General features: G+C 40.5%; 1 protein-coding gene across 18 annotated transcripts in view; it reads left to right on the forward strand.

Annotated features, from left to right (window-relative positions):
- The window catches only part of CADPS (calcium dependent secretion activator), a 471,340-nt gene that overhangs the window by 123,506 nt on the left and 327,386 nt on the right, over nt 1–20,448 (forward strand). For all 18 annotated transcript variants that reach the window (XM_061396481.1, XM_061396488.1, XM_061396484.1 and 15 more), the window contains exon 3: nt 3,617–3,949. In XM_061396481.1, coding sequence (XP_061252465.1) covers nt 3,617–3,949 — 333 coding nt within the window. The remainder of the gene's footprint in view (nt 1–3,616; nt 3,950–20,448) is intronic.

The raw sequence follows: 20,448 nt of genomic DNA on the forward strand, positions 1-20,448 counted from the left end.
CTTGGAAAGTTAGCTTTCTGCTGCCACCGTTTCTCCCTGTGGCCGACTTGCTGCTTTTTTGGCACTTGTCTGTCTCCTCCATCTTCTGCCTCCTTCCTCTATTCTCTTAACATTCCACTCATCTCCTTTTGTTCTGGGGCCTAGTGATTGTATCTTGTGGACAGATGTATCTTGTACCTGTGGACAGATGAAGCCCTCCACTTTTCAGAGTCTTTTCAATTTGATCTTTCTCAGAGAAGGCTGGCTGGTTGAACCCCAGGTAATGGTGAAGGAGTGAGGTTGATACAAGTTAAGTGATTGTCTAAAGCCATCCTCTAGTAGTACAATGAATATATATTTAGTGGCTATTGTGTATAAAGGAAGGACCTGTGGAAAGCAGATAATGTGTGCAGGACCCAGGGATCACCAGTTATGGATGCTGACTAGGACCAGTGTGCCAATATCCTCATTTCGTCCCCAGAGAAGGGCATGGCAACCCACTCCAGTATTCTTGCCTGGAGAATCCCATGGACAGAGGAACCTGGTGGGCTATAGTCCATGGGGTCTCGAAGAGTTAGACACAACTGAGAGACTAACACTTCCTCATTTCTTATCCCCTATTGTCAGGTCTCATGGAAAACGTAGTGTCAGTCAATTGTTTTTAAGAGACCAGTGTATTTGTGCTTGCTGGTATCTTCTTTACTGTCTTCCCTCCATCCAGATATAATCTGCATAGGGTCTCTGCTTTGAGATGTCTGCTTTGTTCCTGTTGTTCATTCACTGATTTTCCTCATTCGACATAGCACCAACTATGTGCCAGGCGCTGTCTTAGACACTCAGAAAAAATAATAGGAACAAAGCAGATACAACTCCTGCCTTCTGAGGACTTATATAGTCTATCTGGAGCCTCAGACATTAACTAAAGTTAGAGAGACAAAGGACAGATAGCAGCTGTGGAGGGGCTCTGGGGGAAAGGAATACGGTGCTGAGAACCTGAAATGGGGTCCCGTTCCAGGTTTGTGGGACGCTGCTATGGACAAATGGAAGGAGAGTGTGGCTTCATTGTTGAGTGAATGTTTTTAAGTCTCCTCTAATATTCACTAGTGCTGACAGCAAGGAATTAACCCCTTTGCATCACTACCACCGTCACTCACCTGTGCTCATAAGCTGTCTCTCAACTGGCCTCCTGTCTACTCTCCTGGCCTTCTTCAGGTCCATTTTCTACATTAAAGCCAGAGTATGTGAACCTGATTGTGTCCTGTCTAGATTTAAAGCCTTCATTGGCTTCCCAGTGCCCTTCAAATGAGAATTAATGTTCTTAATAGAACCTCCCATGCCGTTGGCCATCCGGCCCCTTCTACCTATCTTACACTAGTGATTGTATCTTACCTGTGGGCAGATGAAGCCCTCCACTTTTCAGAGTCTTTTCAATTTGATCTTTCTCAGAGAAGGCTGGCTGATCATTTCACGCTTCTCTCGCCATAGCCACACTGACTTCTCCTGATTTCCTCAGATCCTCAGTGTGTTTACATATGTTATTCCTTCTTTCATTCTTCTCCTACCCGTCTTTCACATTTCACCTTAAAGGAGTTCTCCAGGAAGGCTTTCCTGACCACATATTGGAATGTATTCCTGGCTACAAGCATGCATGAAGCTGCGCAGTTTCCCTTGTTTAGCACTTGACACAGGTTGTAATGATATTTGTGTGGGATGAATAGGACAATGTCACAGAGGCATGAGGGCTGGGGCAACATCTCTTTCCTCCTCATTCTAACCCTGGCACCTGGCACATGCCTTCCTCCAGAGAGTACCTAAAGAAAGGATGAATGGACTCATGAGTAACAGTATAAACTTTACAGCTTAAAAGACAAGCTCAAAGTTGTATAGTTCAACTCCCTCAGTGTATAGATAAGATACTAGAGGATCAGAGAGATGAGGTAACTTACCCAAGGTTACACAGAAAGTTAATGGCAGATCTGGCCTGGGAGTATGGTTTACAGGTCACATCACGGTGTTATACTGTTACTCCAAAAACTTCAAAACTTTGATGCTCTTTGAGATCTAGACCTATAACTGAAACACAGTGTGTTCGTTACATGGAGAAACTACCTGTATTAAGCATTATAGAGTTTCAGGTGAATTGCTAGCTCATTAAAGCTCTTAAAGCCTCGATTCATTTGTAACCTTTTTTTTTTTAATAATTGATTTTTAAATGAACTCTAAGGTCTCAACTGAGTACCTTTCCCAAGCACAGTGGAGCAGGCCATGGCCTCTAGCCTGTGAAACAAATCCTTGGTCCTTTTTCTTTCTGAATTAGTTCATTCAATTGACAATAAATGGAGTCCAACTTTCTAATATCTCTCCTCCCCAAGGAAGGCTTTGTGATGAAGTGGGAGGCAATGAGATGCCCCCAAGCAATCGCCTACCACAGGTATTCTCTGAAATATGACAGGGAAGTGCATATTTGTTCTGCTTCTGGAAGGCTATTTATGCACCTTCTGAACCGTGACTAGGACAGGACATGGCTCAAAAACGTCAGGTGTTTCCTCTTGGTGAATAGGAAGCAGCAGCTTCACTGCCTTGTATGACACCCCAGAACTGTGTAGCTTATATAAGCTTCCAAATGCAGTGAAAGGAAACTGTTGTTAATGGCTGCTCTATCCCAGGATCAAGGCAGCACTAGCAAGATCACCAAGGGCTGTCCCTCCAGGCAGGTGAGACTCATAGGAAAGGGAGGAACCAGGGTGAAGTCAAGAGACCATGCGTTTATAGAGTTGTCCATTTTGAGTTAATGAGTTAAAAAAAAGACTCCTCTCTGAAGTCTTGGCTTTTCCATTTACAAAATGGATTGAGTGTAAGGCCTGCCTTCCTCATTATTCATTCTCAAAGCAGGAGGCTCTACTCTAAAGATGGGTGGCTGATATTTGGGGGAAGAAGAAGGGCACATTTCCGGCCCACGTGGAGTTTACATTTGGGGAGGGGAGACAGGCCTGAAATACATATTTATGTAATCCTTGTTCAATATGAACTGTGATGAGTATCACTGAGAGGATAAAATGAGATATAAATAGTGGACTATGTACTGTGTGAAGTGCTATGACCAGACATCATGCCGGCTATTTTACATATAAAAATAATACCCACCACAACAACAACCCACATGGTATTAATATGAACCACCCTTTCAAGTGTTTATCATATATTGACTCATTTATCCCTCATTTAGAAGCACATGAGCTGTAGAAACTACTATTGTCCCAATTTTATAGATGAGAAAACTGAAGTACAAAGAGGCTAATCTGTTGTAAGAAATACGGCCACTAAGTGGCAGAGAAAGGACCCAAGCAGTCTGAGTAACTGAGTCTCTATATCAGGCTGCCTCTCAGGATATGACTGTCTCATTTTATCCTTGCGACAATCTAGGAAATACCAGTCATTCCCATTTTCCAGATTTGGACACAAAGGCAGAACGCCTAAGAGACTCCCCTGAGTTCCCACAGCTAGGAGGTAGCAGTGAGGCTCTGACCCACCCCGGTGCCTCCTGGGATGCCCTCCAAGGGGTCAGCCCCGCCCCCGCCCCAGGAAACACTTCTTCCAGAGCAGCTTTCTGACGTCTGCCCCGTCCCCTCCCGCACAGGTGTTCCTGAAGAGCGACCGCGTGGCACGCATGGTGCAGAGCGGAGGCTGCTCCGCCAACGACTCGCGAGAAGTCTTCAAGAAGCACATTGAGAAACGCGTGCGCAGCCTGCCGGAGATTGACGGCCTCAGCAAGGAGACCGTGCTGAGCTCCTGGATGGCCAAGTTTGATGCCATTTACCGCGGGGAGGAGGACCCCAGGAAGCAGCAGGCCCGGATGACGGCCAGCGCCGCTTCCGAGCTGATTCTGAGCAAAGAGCAACTCTATGAGATGTTCCAGAACATTCTTGGGATCAAGAAGTTCGAGCATCAGCTCCTGTACAATGCTTGCCAGGTAAGGAGCTGTCACCTGGGTCCAGGGCTGTGAGTAAAGCCGGGCCAGGGACTTACTTGGTCCGCGGTGAAGGTCCTCACTTCCACTGCAGGGGTTTCAGGTCGCATCCCTGGTGGGGAACTAATATCCCCCGAGCTATGCAGCACAGGAAAAAAAAAAAAAAGCAGGGCCTTATGACAACTTCTGTGTTCCCTAGTCATTGTTGCCTTCTGTGCGTATCTTGATTTTTTTAAATGTATTTTTAAATTATATTTTGTAATCTTAATATATTTTAAAATTACATTTTGTAACTGCATTGGTAAAAGTTGAATATGGTCCAGTCTAGAATATTTTCAGGTTTTTCTTTTGATTTTTAAAAGAAAACATTTTGTGAGTTCCTAAAAATCTCCTGGCCCCTAGATGTTGTGTGTATTGTGTTCAGGGGGTCAGTTGGCCCCTTTATGGAAAGTGTCATAAGATCAAAATGATTTTTTTAAAAAGATTATGCGCCTTTAAAATAGATGGGATTTACCAGCTGAAGGGCTTCTACTTCCTCATTTGGTGACACAAGTTGGACCTAGCACCTGGTCAAGAGAAATTATTTAAAACAAAACTTCCATAAAACCTGCCTTGTACCCTTATATTAGTCACACCATAAATTTCCAAGTGGATCTGAGGTGGCTAGCTGAGGCTTTGCTTGCGTGCATGCTAATTTGCTACAGTCATGTCCATCTCTGTGCAACCCTGTGGACTGTAGCCTGCCAGGCTCCTCAGTCCATGGGATTCTCCAGAGAAGAATAGTGGAGTGGGTTGCTGTGCCCTCTTCCAGGCTCAGCTTGGGCCCACCCAAAAAGTGCGCTTATATTTTTTCTGGATGGAAGTCTGGGGGAGTGAAGTACTCCTGATCTTCATTAACTGCAAATCTTTCCCCATTATATTTCTTTATTCAACAAATATTTATTGTGTGCCTACTCAGCAGACTTTGAAAAGTTTATTGAGTGTCTCTTGGGAGCATTTTTAAAAGGCACATTTCCAGCCACAGCCCTAGATTCTGGTTCTGCATTCTCAAGGTAGGGCCCAGAAAAATGCTTTTTTAAACAAGAGCTTCCCTTACTAGTAATCTTGCTCCCCGTTGCCTTTTAAGAACCATTATAGAATTTCAGCCATGCCCTGGTTTCTCTGTACAACTCTACCCCTCAGATCAGATCAGATCAGATCAGTCACTCAGTCGTGTCCTACTCTTTGTGACACCATGAATCGCAGCACGCCAGGCCTCCCTTTCCATCACCTAATCCTGGAGTTCACTGAGACTCACGTCCATCGAGTCAGTGATGCCATCCAGCCATCTCATCTTCTGTCGTCCCCTTCTCCTCCTGCCCCCAATCCCCCCCAGCATCAGAGTCTTTTCCAATGAGTCAACTCTTTGCATGAGGTGGCCAAAGTACTGGAGTTTCAGCTTCAGCATCATTCCTTCCAAAGAAATCCCAGGGCTGATCTCCTTCAGAATGGACTGGTTGGATCTCCTTGCAGTCCAAGGGATCTCAAGAGTCTTCTCCAACACCACAGTTCAAAAGCATCAGTTCTTCGGCGCTCAGCCTTCTTCACAGTCCAGCTCTCACATCCATACATGACCACAGGAAAAACCATAGCCTTGACTAGATGAACCTTTGTTGGCAAAGTAATATCTCTGCTTTTGAATATGCAATCTAGGTTGGTCATAACTTTCCTTCCAAGGAGTAAGCGTCTTTTAATTTCATGGCTGCAGTCACCATCTGCAGTGATTTTGGAGCCCAGAAAAATAAAGTCTGACACTGTTTCCTCTGCTTCCCCATCTATTTCCCATGAAGTGATGGGACCAGATGCCATGATCTTCGTTTTCTGAATGTTGAGCTTTAAGCCAACTTTTTCACTCTCCACTTTCACTTTTATCAAGAGACTTTTTAGCTCCTCTTCACTTTCTGCCATAAGGGTGGTGTCATCTGCATATCTGAGGTTATTGATATTTCTCCCAGCAATCTTGATTCCAGCTTGTGCTTCTTCCAGTCCAGCGTTTCTCATGATGTACTCTGCATAGAAGTTAAATAAGCAGGGTGACAATATACAGCCTTGACGTACTCCTTTTCCTATTTGGAACCAGTCTGTTGTTCCATGTCTAGTTCTAACTGTTGCTTCCTGACCTGCATACAGATTTCTCAAGAGGCAGGTCAGGTGGTCTGGTATTCCCATCTCTTTCAGAATTTTCCACAGTTTATTGTGATCCACACAGTCAAAGGCTTTGGCATAGTCAAGAAAGCAGAAATAGATGTTTTTCTGGAACTCTCTTGCTTTTTCCATGATCCAGCGGATGTTGGCAATTTGATCTCTGGTTCCTCTGCCTTTTCTAAAACCAGCTTGAACATCAGGAAGTTCACGGTTCACATATTGCTGAAGCCTGGCTTGGAGAATTTTGAGCATTACTTTACTAGCATGTGAGATGAGTGCAATTGTGCGGTAGTTTGAGCATTCTTTGGCATTGCCTTTCTTTGGGATTGGAATGAAAACTGACCTTTTCCAGTCCTGTGGCCACTGCTGAGTTTTCCAGATTTGCTGGCATATTGAGTGCAGCACTTTCACAGCATCATCTTTCGGTATTTGGAATAGCTCAACTGGAATTCCATCACCTCCACTAGCTTTGTTCGTAGTGATGCTTTCTAAGGCCCACTTGACTTCACATTCCAGGATGTCTGGCTCTAGGTCAGTGATCACACCATCATGATTATCTTGGTCGTGAAGATCTTCTTTGTACAGTTCTTCTGTGTATCCTTGCCACCTCTTCTTAATATCTTCTGCTTCTGTTAGGTCCATACCATTTCTGTCCTTTATTGAGCCCATCTTTTCATGAAATGTTCCTTTGGTATCTCTGATTTTCTTGAAGAGATTTCTAGTTTTTCCCATTCTGTTGTTTTCCTCTATTTCTTTGCATTGATCGCTGAAGAAGACTTTCTTATCTCTTCTTGCTATTCTTTGGAACTCTGCATTCAGATGTTTATATCTTTCCTTTTCTCCTTGTTTTTTGCTTCTCTTCTTTTCACAGCTGTTTGTAAGGCCTCCCCAGACAGCCATTTTGCTTTTTTGCATTTCTTTTCCATGGGGATGGTCTTGATCCCTGTCTCCTGTACAATGTCACGAACCCCATTCCATAGTTCATCAGGCACTCTATCTATAAGATCTAGGCCCTTGAATGTATTTCTCACTTCCACTGTATAATCATAAGGGATTTGCTTTAGGTCATCCCTGAATGGTCTAGTGGTTTTCCCTACTTTCTTCAATTTAAGTCTGAATTTGCCAATAAGGAGTTCATGGTCTGAGCCACAGTCAGCTCCTGGTCCTGTTTTTGCTGACTGTATAGAGCTTCTAAAGTTGGTTAAAGGCAGACACCATAGTTCATTGGCTAACAGTTGTTCCCTGCTCAGAATCCAGTAAACCTTGGTAAATCTTAATATAACTCCTCGCTTAAAATAACTCTGAGGCCTTGGGAGTTAACTTCCCCACACATGAGCTTGGGATGCAATCGTAAGAATGCATGTACGCAAAGCCCGAAGTAACATGGGACACTTTCTACATGGTAGCAGTTAAAGTTTATGACAGTCTATTGGAATAAGCAAAAAGTCAACAGACACCATCAGAAGAGTGCCGTAAATATATATTTTTTTAATTTTAAAAAAATTTTATTGGAGTATAGTTGATTTACAGTGTTGTTAATTTATGCTATATAGGAAAGTGAGTCAGTTATACACATATGTATATTCACTCTTTTTTAGATTCCTTGCCCATACAGGTTATTACAGAGTATTGAGTAGCATTCCCAATGCTATACAGTACGTCTTTATTGATTATCTAATTTATGTATTGTAGACTTAGTATGATCATCTTTAGCTCCATCCATGTTGCTACAAATGGCGTTATTTCATTGTTTTTTTGTGATTGAATACTATTCCATTGTATGTAATTAAATGTTTAATGTAGGAACTACAGGATATTGGGATTTTCTTCTTCCTGCCTCCATGTCTGTCTGCTAATTCAAGGCACACATCATTTACTTCGATGATCAGTGTTTACCCAACTGGTAACGCTGCCTCCCTTCTTGCCCATGAAAATGTACCCACCGCACACCAATCGAAGTGATCTTTTAAAATTGTAAACTGGATCATGCCAATTCTGCACCTAAAATCTTCCATGGCCATCCGCTCAGCCCTAGAATGGCATCCTTACCTATAACTAAGGCTTAAGACGGAACAGGAATCATCCTGGATCACACCACTTTCCCTATGTGCTTTCTCACTGGCCTTCTGTTTCCCAAACATATCACATTGGCTGTGGGCCTTTGCATTTGCTCTTCCCTCAATTTAGAATACTCTTTGTGAAGACCTTTGCATGACTGGCACAGCTTAAATGTCAGCTTCTCCATGAGGTGTTCCTGGACCACTTCATCTAAAGTTCTCCCTTGCTTCACACCCTGCCAAGTCACTGTCTTTCCCATCCCCCTATTTGATTTTTATCAAAGCCTTTACCACTGTCTTCCATTTCCTCTTCACCTGTTTTTGTGTTTACTATCTGTCTAACCCTCTCTGCCCATCCTTCAGCAGAATGTTGGCCTTAGGAGGACGATAGTTCATCTCTGCCTTATTTGCTAATATTTCCCAAAAGTATTGAAAATACTTTGTCAAATACTTTGTCAAAGTATTTCCAGTACTTTGACATAAAACAAGTGTTCCATAAATGCCTATTACATTAATAAATGGATGATGGCAGATTGTTCTAACTAGTTGGTAGGCTCTTATCAACCATTATGCTGCTGCTGCTAAGTTGCTTCAGTCCTGTCCGACTCTGTGCGACCCCATAGACGGCAGCTCCCCCGTCCCTGGGATTCTCCAGGCAAGAACACTGGAGTGGGTTGCCATTTCCTTCTCCAATGCATGAAAGTGAAAAGTGAAAGGGAAGTCGCTCAGTCGTGTCCGACTCTTATCGACCCCATGGACTGCAGCCTACCAGGCTCCTGCGTCCATGGGATTTTCCAGGCAAGAGTACTGGAGTGGGGTGCCATTGCCTTCTCTGTGTCAACCATTATAGCTCACCCTAAAATTTCTGGATGTTTTAGTAAACAGGAATCTGTTTGAAATCTCAAAATATAGTGTGTGTGTGTATATATATATATATATATATATATATATATATATATATAATATTCAAAGGTATTCTGACACCCTGCTTTCCTCTCAGCCCACTTCAGTTCAGAACCCTGGTTTCCTATCCAAAGATAGAGTTTCTGTGATGGGTTAAAAATATTTGAAATTCTCAAGCCTCAATTTGAGATTAAATATATTTGTTATTTTAAATTGACGTGTTAGTACTGCATCCCATGTAGCACTTGTAGATTGGGGTAAGCAGGTAGCAAAACCATCCATCACCACCCTCTTCTCTACAACAAGAAGATGAGTTGTGATAGCTTCAAAAAGATTGACAATCACCCACTTAAGTGGTAAGTAATATGCAGAATTAGAGTTAGTCAAGTGTTCATAAACTTGCTAGGCATAGAATGTTTCTAGGGATTAGTTTTTCTAATTTCAGTGGCTAGCTTATCATGAAGATTTTCTGCTCTTGCTTAAACATCAGCATCACTGAAATGAATCTATTGCTATGCCATTTCTTACTTTGGTTGCTTTGAACTTGTTGACTATGGTAAAGTGGCAGGACCTTGTTTTACTTGTTTAATTAATTAATAAAAATTAATTTATTCTCATTTTCAAGATTTTTCTATGTGGTATTAAAAAATACGAGGATATAAAAGAATAATGTCTTCTCTCCCCAAAATAATGGTTGTCCCCTTAGCTGAGAGAGAGTTATAAGAAATGTAAAATGAAGTAACGTCTTGGGACTGGAATACTTAAGGCATTTAGTATTTTATTTTATACTGACACTGCTTCATTGGTTCACCTCAGTAGAAATCAGAGCAAAGAGCATATTACAGGTAATTCACAAAGAAAAAAACAAAATAATTCTGAATATATGATTGTAGAATTTCTAAGTTCCATGTGTTTAGTCATCTGAGCTATATAATTGTATTGACAGTCAGAAGTATTTTAAAAGAAATATACCATTGGTAACAATAATACATTGCAAATGTTACAGAAATGGGTATTCTCATTACTTACTGGTAGAATGATTTATTGGGGTAAACTTTCTGTAGCATAATCTGTTAATTTGTAGCCAAACACCTTTATATTTGGCAAACCTTTTAACCTGGCAGCTCTGCTTCTAGAAATTTGTTTTAAGTAGATACTCAGAGATTTTATCAGGAGTTTTAAGTCCAAAGATGTTCATTGTGGCATTTTATATGACAGTGAAAAAAATACAAACAACCTTCATTCCTGGTAGGAGGGGATTAACTAGATTTTAACAGTATGAGACAGTACTCTTCAGCTAGCAAAATAGTTGCTGAAAAAGAACACTTACCATGTGGGGAAGTGTTCAGTAGATATTTCTAAGTGGAAAGTTAGGCTATGGACCAGTGTGAAGACATAATCCCATTTTTATGGAATAAGGACTGGATAGGCAAACAATAAAATCTAAACTATGATTATCTTTAAGGGTTATGATATCTTTAAGGTTAAGCATTATGATTGATTTTTGTGTTTTTCCCTTGTGCTTTTTGGTGTTTTCACATTTTCTGCCCTAAGTATATAGGTATTTTGTAAATAGAAACAAATAGCAAAAATCTCAACAAAGAAGCTATCAAAAGAAGAAAATTATCTTCCGTGTTGTATTTGAGACTTCAGTCGTTAATATATCACCTTCATGATTTTATACCATTTCCAAGTACTACCTGTGTGATTATTTATTTAATGTCCATAATTAAGCCAACACTTAACTCACTTTGTAAGCCTGTCTTTACCTTAGAAGTAATACATGTGAAATCACAGCTGTGATGTACTAGATTTTTAAAAATACTCTGCAGTAATGTGAACTGCAATCATTAAAATAGATGCTCTTTATCAGTCTGCCTCTGACATGATCTCACACCACCATTGATGTGGGTAGCATGACTCTGGTGACCAGTTCCTTTAAATACTGACATTGATGAGATAGATCCCTCTGACACCATCCCTGAAAATAGCCCCAGACTAACCAGAACAGATTTCACCTGAAGTCTGTACTTCAAACACCCTGCAATCAGGTTTCAGAAATTATAGATACACTCACTAGTTTTCTCATAGATTATACTCAACTCTGCAGTACTCTATCCACTCATAGGAGCAAAGACATAGAACTGAAATCATATTCTTTTCATTTGCAAAAGTATGCTTGTTTTGTTTTTTTGTTTTGTTTTATATTTTCTGATCCTTCTCCCTATGAGAGAGAGCAGTTCATAGGTGCTTTCAATCTAGAAACATGCATATTTCGTTGTATGCATATTGTATTTTAGGGGAAAGTATAATCTGATTTCTGCTGCAGTTTTCTGATGGTTCCTGTGATCTCTCTGTGAGGTACTGCCAGAAACTTGTTTTCATCTCAAATGAAAGAGGATGTTTAACAAAGAGTGATTGTATCAGTTACACATCTACTGTCTGTTGAAAAATGAATGTCCATCAAACCAGTTTTTTTAAAAAAAGCAAGGAGTCTTAATAAATATATCCATATTTACACACACAATTTTTTAAAGACGATCGTGTTTGAAGTTTCATGGCTCTGGCTCAGAAAAGAGTTTGCTCATACAGCATAATCATCCTTGTAAAATCATTGAAAACTCCTATTATGAAGTCAGTGTTGTTTTTATTTTCCCAAACTCTTGAGAAGAAGCAATTATATAGGCATTTGAGTTATCATCTAAGAAATGGGACTAACACAGACCTGCTTTCTATTTTCATAAAATGCAAAGATGATGATTTATTTTAAAAGTTTAAAGAATGCAAAGCACCCTCTTCCCTCATTCTTTCTAGTAACCTCCACATCTGGAATTGACTTAATGCCCAGTTGGATGTACCAGATGTCTGCAACTTCCTACCCATATTAACTTAACTTCATGAGTTTTCCTTAATTGTTCTGTTCTGAAATGTGCAGACATTTCTCCTTGAAAAACACTTCAGAGGTGTTTCACTTTTACGTATTTTTAAATGAAGATAAATCCTTCTTAGGGAAGCAACCCAACTAATTTCCAAGGGATTATGGATGAGTAGAAGCTAAGAAAGTTAGTTGTTTGTTCATGTTTCCGTTCTGCTCTTTGAGAACAGCGTTTCTTTCTGGTTGTGTCCTTATGATCTCACTCGTAGCTCCTGGAAACGTGGGGATCTGAGTCTAATCTTCTCCTCAGCCATCATTTGTGCCTCCTGGGCAGCAAGGTAACATACATACTGCAGTTAAATGAAGATGACAGTATTCTGTTCATTTATCTTCTCTGAATTTCTAGAGATTTTTTCATATAATCCAGAAGACTTGAGAAGAAACACATGGAATATAATTTCCTAATGTATAAACATCTTTGTATTTTCAGTATTAAATTCCCCACCATTTCTGAACTACTAACTGTCTTCAGTTACCTTCATTACCTTTCCTCCAGTCCATCATTAATGTGGCTTTTGATGATGTGATCTTGTTACAGGGCTCTCTTCCATGGACTTGATTAACACTTGGCAGCTTTTCAAATAGTTTATTAGACTCTGAGCAGAAACCTCACATTATCAGCTTTCAGCTGTGACCCGGATTACTGGATCGTATCTATACCTCATTATAGAGTCTTTCATCTCTATTTAAGTAGATATTTTTTTTCCCCATAGAATCTTTCATCTCTATTTAAGTAGATTTTTTTCCTAATCCATAAGTCTCCAGAAGATCTGTAGTCTCAGAATTTGCTTCTTGTCCTGGCTGTATTTCTTAATCACTTTTCTTGGCTCTCTGTCAATATTACATTTCTTTGTACATAATGGTTTTTCAATAACTACCTACTGAAGAAATGTTTCAGCATCTGAGGGGGTGGACCCAGCAGACTGGTATTAAACACTTTGATTTAGCAGTGTACTTTCATTATTCCTAAGTTCATTCATTAATTTAACAGATGTTTTACCTGCTTACTGTGCACCAACCACCATGTTTCAGATACTGGGATAAAGCCTAAACTTTTCTGTTTTCTCACAGACAAGCCCATGTTTTACCTCCTGACAATCTTCCTCTTTGCTCACCCCCAAAACAACTCCCAGTGACTTTTATAGTTTTTTCCTGCTCAGAGTATTGTATTTGTTTTCATTGTGTTGCTGTGTAAAAATTGCCACAAATGCAGTATTTTAAGATACTACCCATGTATTATCTCAAAGTTTCTGTAGATCAGAAATCTGGCATTACTTAGCTGGATTCTCTGAGTGTTCAAGGACTCATAGGGCTGGAATTAACTCTGACTGGGCTGTGTTCTTATGTCAACGCAGCTGTAGAAGTCTTCAAAACCAGCCGTAGAGAGAGAACTTGTGGGTGTTTCAAGTCTCTGATTAATCAGGACTTCACTGGCAGTCCACTGGTTAAGAGTTAGCTTTCCAGTGCTGGGGGCATGGGTTCCATCCCTGATTGAAGTCTGCCTCTCTGCTGAAAAATCAAAACATAAACAACAGAAGCAATATTGTAACAGATTCAATAAAGACTTTATGAATGGTCCACGTCAAAAAAACCTTTTCAAAAGAGGGGATCTTTATCACCTTAGTCAGTCCCATCCAGGATAACCATCCTTTTCTATTAAAGTCAACTGATTAAGAATTTAAATTACATCTGGAGAATCTCTTCATTCTTGTCATATATTATCAGTTAGAAGCAAGTCAGAGAGTCCCCCCAGATTTCCCTGCTGGCTCAGTGGTAAAGAATCGGCCTATGCCGATATTCTCCTAATGCAGGAGATGCAAATTCAATCTCTGGGTCGAAAATATTCCCTGGAGGAGGAAGTGGCAACCCACTGCAGTATTCTTACCTGGGAAATCCCATGGACAGAGGAGCCTGGCAGGCTATAGTCCATGGGGTTGTGAAAGAGTTGGACACGACTTAGCAGCTAAACAGCAGCAACAACATAGAGTTCCCCGCCCTCAAGGGCAAGTGAGTAGAATGGTAGTCACTGGGGGTCATCCTGATTTCTGCCAGTTGCTCTCCCCCCCATTCCAGTGTCATAGAACTCCTTCAAGTAACCTTTTAAGAGAAATTCTCCCTTATCATTCCACCTAAAATAGGCTTATTGTTGTTTGGGATTTGTTTTTTTCTGTAACAGTACCTTGCTTTTTACCATCATAGAACATCACTCAATCTGAAATTACCTTGCATCAGTTCAGTTCAGTTCAGTCACTCGGTCATGTCTTACTCTTTGCAACCCCATGGACTGCAGCACGCCAGGCCTCCCTGTCCTCCACTGTCTCCCGGAGTTTACCCAGACTCATGTCCATTGAGTTGGTGATGCCATCCAACCATCTCATCCTTTGTCGTCCACTTCTCCCGCCCTCAATCTCTCCCAGCATAAGGGTCTTTTCCGATGAGTCAGCTCTTCACATCAGGTGGCCAAAGTATTGGAGTTTCAGCCTCAACATCAGTCCTTCCAGTGAATACTCAGGACTGATCTCCTTTAGGATGGACTGGTTGGATCTCCTTGCAGTCCAAGGGACTCTCAAAAGTCTTCTCCAACACCACAGTTCAAAAGCATCAGTTCTTCATACTAGTTGATATTGTTGTTGTTCATACTAGTTGTTTCCTTATTATCTGCCTCCCTCTCCTGATTCATTTATTTAAGAGCAAGGACCATGTCTTTTGCATTCACCACTCTATGGCAAATACTTAAGCACAATGCTAGGCACACAATAGATGTTCAACTAAATATTGACTAAATCACTAAATGGAGAGGCCAAGGCATTGATGGTCTTCAGATGCTTAAATGCCCATATTCTACAGAGGTGTGTTTCCTCCTTTGTTTCCCTTGAGGCAAAGTGCAGCAATGAAACAGACATGTTAGTCTGGGACCAGAGTCAAACTGCTGATTCTCCTGTTTTATAGTGTGGATTTCACATGAGATTCACAGAATGCCGGTAGCCATAAAATAAACCTTCCCTGGTCGCAAAGAGTCGGACACAACTGAGCGACTGATCTGATCTAATCTGATCTGGTCACTCCCTGCCTGTCTCTCCCATCACAGCGTTGGAGGACGAAGTACAGAAATTAAATTCACTCGCTGCCTCTAACAGTCATTAGATATTTGATGGACTGCTGGTTTTCAGTGGCTTTGCCTGCTAGATGTACTTTAATTCAGCATTCTTGGGATATGGAAAGAGATCAAAATGTATGCACCCCCATGAACATGTTCTCCTCTGTTAGCAGAAGCAAAATTAGTGGGCATTGAAGATGTGGAGGGCACAGGGCCTGATAGCAATATTTAATTTCCCAGAGCAACAATTCTCTGATGACCCCATTGGCACTTTTCATGATGGAGTCATCAGAAAATTCTTACTTCTCTATCAGTTCTTCCTAGAACACATGGTTAGACATTTCTATCTAACTGTGCCTGCTATTATGGTGAGATGGACTGCAATGGAACTTTGAAATTGAGAGGCAGTGGGTATCCTGGATCTGAGGAACAGGAAATTGGCATTTTCTATGCAGACTTTGAAACTGCTGAAGACATTTTGCAAAGCTCTTCCCTTTTTTGCCAAAATGGAATTACAGATATACTGGATTTATTTGAAGTCTTTTCATAAGCATTGAACCACAAAATTGTAATCAGAGGTGTTAAAGAGGTGTTCTTTCAGAAAAGGACATACAGAAATAGTATTTTCTACTTTGCCACCTTTCACCAAATGAGGGAAGCTATTATAAACCACTCTAACCCAGCTATGCAAGGGGAGATATTTTACAGGTCTTCTGACATGCTTCACCAACCCAGACTCCCCATGATCATTATTTGAATTTACTTTATTCTTCTTCAATGATTCAAACCTACCGTTTGCAGAAACTTGGATAATAGAGTGTTGTTTACTGATTAAATTTTGTGGTTAGCTTTTTTGTCTTCACTCTTTGTGCAAGTATACATAAAACATTGTGGTTCTTTCCTGCCCAGCTTGTGAGTGGTTCTGTCTTTCATAATAGACTCTTATTCAGGGAACACCTCCCATCCATGTCCGACCTCCAGTTTGAACAGTAATAATACCTATCAGATATGAAGCCTTGACCACATGCCAGACACTAAGCCTAGTACTTTACATACATTATCATATTTAATCCTCATAATAAGCTTGTAAGCTAGTTATTTTTACCCACATTTTAATAAGCAACCTAAAAGAGAGAGAAAGAAGTTCAACAATTTTTCCAAGGTCAGTCAGAAGTCAGAAGCAACCTGGATTTGAACTCCAGATTGTATGACTCAGCCTCCAAGTAAAATAAATAAGTTAATTTTAAAAAAATCAGCTCTTTCATGCAATTGCTGCAAATAATGGTGATTTTCTATCAATATAGAAGGCTCTGAAGAGTAAATAGAAAGTTTATCAATCCTGCCTTTATTCTAGGAAGACAGATACGTGTGTATTGTACTCAGTTTTTCTGAATCTCTTTTAATATAGACTGTTCCTTTATTCCTAAAATTTATTGGAGGAGAAGAAAGGTCAGCTGACACTCAGTTCTTTGCATTTTCTCTTTTTTTCCAATTTTTATTGGAGTATAATTGATTTACACTGTTGTGTTGGTTTCTGCTGAACAGCAAAGTGGATCAGTTATACATATACATAGATCCACTCCTTTTAAGGTTATTTTCCCATATAGGTCATTACAGAATATTGAATAGAGTTACCTGTGCTCTATAATAGGTCCTTAATAGTTGTCTATTTTCTATATAGATGTGTATATATGTCAATCCCAATTTATCCCTGCCCCCACTGTTTTCCCCTTGGTAACCATGTTTGTTTTCGACATCTGTTAAACTGTGTATTTTCTAGTTAGAATTTTAGTGAATGTGTCTTTGTTCACTGGTAACCAGTACAGTTTATGACTGCTTCACTCATTTAGGTTCTACTGTATCAGTACTAATGTGTCCTGATTTCACTTTTAGAAACATACTTCAAGCCTCACAGTGTTCAGAGGATGATTAAGAACAGGAAATGTTCGTCTTTCTTGCCTGTCCTTTTTAGCCTGTAATCAAGCCAGTAGGGGAGAAGGCAATGGCACCCCACTCCAGTACTCTTGCCTGGAAAATCCCATGGATGGAGGAGCCTGGTAGGCTGCAGTCCTTGGGGTCGCTAAGGGTCTGACACAGCTGAGCGACTTCCCTTTCACTTTTCACTTTCATGCATTGGAGAAGGAAATGGCAACCCACTCCAGTGTTCTTGCCTGGAGAATCCCAGAGATGGGGGAGCCTGGTGGGCTTCCATCTATGGGGTCGCACAGAGTCAGACACGACTAAAGTGACTTAGCAGCAGCAAGCCAGTAGGAGGACTTGAAAACATGTGTTGCATAATGAACACCTTCCTGGGTTCAGTGACCCCAGAATTAGAACAAAGTTGCTCTTGGGAGAAAAAAACACACCCACAAAAGCACGCATGAATTTTCACCTTACAGAGGTTTTCAATGAAGAATTAAACCAGGGGTTGCTAAATGTTTTAGGCTTTGTGGACTTTGCAGCCTGTATAGCAACTACTTAATTCTGTCATTGTAGCAAAAGCTACCATAGGCATTATGCAAAGGAATGGGCGTGGTTGTCTATGTTCCGGTAAAACTTTACTTATAAATCAAGCAACTGGCAGATTTGACTGCAGGGCTGTAGTTTGCCAACCCCTGAGTTAAATAATATATCACATCATAACAGAAATAATTCTTTACTTTCCACAAAGCTGCCCTTTGAATATCAGATGTTACTTTTACAGCCCCAAAGGTTTTTAACACGGAACTTAGACTGTCCATGTCCATTCTGTGAACAGTGGGACACCATGGTGGTTAACAGTGTTGGCAGTGAAGACCATCATTACATAACCCAGAAGTGAAGTCTGTGCTGTTGAATTCTTAATGTACTTGACCCATTTCAGTCTTTTTTTGTTTTTTTTGATTGGTTGATTTTATAGGAGAAAAGTACATTTTAGTAAAGAAGGAAGTCAACAGTGAATTTACCTTACCACTGTACATCTTGGACAAGTCACTTACCTTCCTTAAGCATCGCTGTGCCTCTCTGTAGAATGTGAATAATACAGCATGTGCTTCACTGCATTTTTTGTGGTACCATGGTAAGACTCAGGACTTCCATTCTTTGGTACCTACCCAAGAGAACTGAGTATATTTGTCTACCAAAAGATATTACCAAGAATATTTATAGAAGTGTCATTGCCAGTAGCCAAAGATTGGGAGCAACACAAATATCTATCAACAATATTAAGTGATATATAAACCATAGCATAGTTCTACAATATAATATTCAAGCAGTTTAAAAATGAAGAATAACACTGGTACATTCAACAACAAAAGTGAATTTCGCAGACATTTATCTTGAATTTCATTTATCTTGAAATTCAGTTACATTTATCTTGAAATTCAAGGTCAGGAAAAACTCATCTATGGTGACAGAAATCAGAATAATGATTGCATCAGCAGAGGGGGGAGGGGAAACTGGGTAGGTATTGATTTGAAGGTACTCAGATGCTAGGAATGTTCTATTCCAGTAACATCCAAAATGGCAGCCACTTACCTCGTTGAATTAAATTTTAAATTCAGTTCACACTAGTCACATTTTAAGTGTTCAGTAGCCACGCATGTCTTGTGATTGTCAAAGTGGACAATGCAGACACCTCACCAAGTCCTTTTGGACAGCACTATTTACTGTATCTTGAGTAGGATCGTGTTTTCATGGTATCCATCTGTGAAAATTAACCAAGTTATGCCTTTGGAATTTACACTTTATTGGAGCAACTTCACTTTCACTTTTCACTTTTATGCACTGGAGAAGGAAATGGCAACCCACTCCAGTGTTCTTGCCTGGAGAATCCCAGGGACCGGGGAGCCTGCTGGGCTGCCATCTATGAGGTTGCACAGAGTCGGACACAACTGAAGTGAGTTAGCAGCAGCAGCAGTATATATACCTCATAAAATATGCTTCAAAATAAATACGTTTTACCTTGTAAAATAAGAGGGAAGTAAGCAAGAAAGAGAAACAAAAAGAAAAAAAAAAAGTATAAATAAGGGCTTTTTAAATTTTAATTTTGAAATTAATATGGGACATGACCTCAGGAAGAAAAAGCGTAAGAGCTCTGTGCAGAAATATCAAATAAAACTTTCAAGCTAGATATTATTTCTCATTAACTTTAATTAGACTCCTTTTAGGTTTACAGGCTTAGCAAATTATCAAACCAAAAATAAAAACCTTAGGCTCTGCTCTCAGGCAAATTTCTTCAAATTCTGAAGCATTCATGAATGCTCTTCTGGTATCATAGCCTTTGTTACATCCCTGTGTAACTAATCTGTTTTGCTAATTAGATTCCATCATGAAGCAAGGTTTCAATCATTTTCTGTCCAACACCAGCATCTTTGTTTGTGTAGAGTTGTATGAGCCCCCATCCTGCGCAAATACATTCAGAGTAATGAGTTAGATTAGAGTGGTCTGATTTCTGTTTTATGAAAGTTAATTGAAAGTGTAACTTCAGTCTTTGTTACAGAAACCTGATTAACCCACTGCTTTATCTTACATGTGCAACAAAGAATCCCTTTCAACTATAGTAGCTTTTAGATTATCAAGAAGCATAAAAGAAGCAGTCTGAGAATTGTAGGTCAGTTGTAGGCCTCTCACACTGGATATAAACACATGTGTTTGAGCAGAGTGGAATAAATCAGAAGAGCTCTGTGACCTTGGATAACTTCTTACGTTCTCTGAGCTTCAGTTTTCCTCGCTTTCTGCCTTCCCTGGCTCTGCAAGGAAGAATTATTGTTGCGCTTCCTTTTGTTCCCAGCACAAGACATGGCAACCACGGAGCAGCAGAGAGCACAGTGACTCTCTAGTACCGTGCACATCCTCTCCCTCTGCACTGTGAGCATCTGGGGTCCGTGAAGTGTATCATTGTTTCCTTAATACATAGGCCACTGCCTGGCCTGCGGGATATCTGGAAAAAGGTCTTTTGAGTAATTGAGTCAGTAAGTGAATGAAAGAATGAAGGAGTGCTCTATTATATATTGGTTTGTAGCCCATTACCCCACAAGTTACTTGGGCTTGAAACAACACACATTTATTATCTCATAACTCTGGAGGGTCAGGGATTAAGCATCGCTTAGCTAGGTCTTCTTTCCCAGGGTTCCTTACAGGCTACAGTCAAGGTATTGTCTGCAGCTACAATCCTCCCAACTAGGGCTGACTCTGCTTCCAAACTCACTCTTTTTTGTTGGGAGGATTTAGGTCCTTGTGGACTGTTGGACTGTGCCTTTCCAGCATGGGAATGGGACTTGCAGCATGGCAGCTTGCACCAGCAAGAGAGAGTTTGCTAGGAAGATCGAGTTTGCTATAATTTTTA

The sequence above is a fragment of the Bos javanicus genome, chromosome 22 (assembly GCF_032452875.1).
Source record: "Bos javanicus breed banteng chromosome 22, ARS-OSU_banteng_1.0, whole genome shotgun sequence".
In the NCBI taxonomy this organism is placed as follows: Eukaryota; Metazoa; Chordata; class Mammalia; order Artiodactyla; family Bovidae; genus Bos; species Bos javanicus.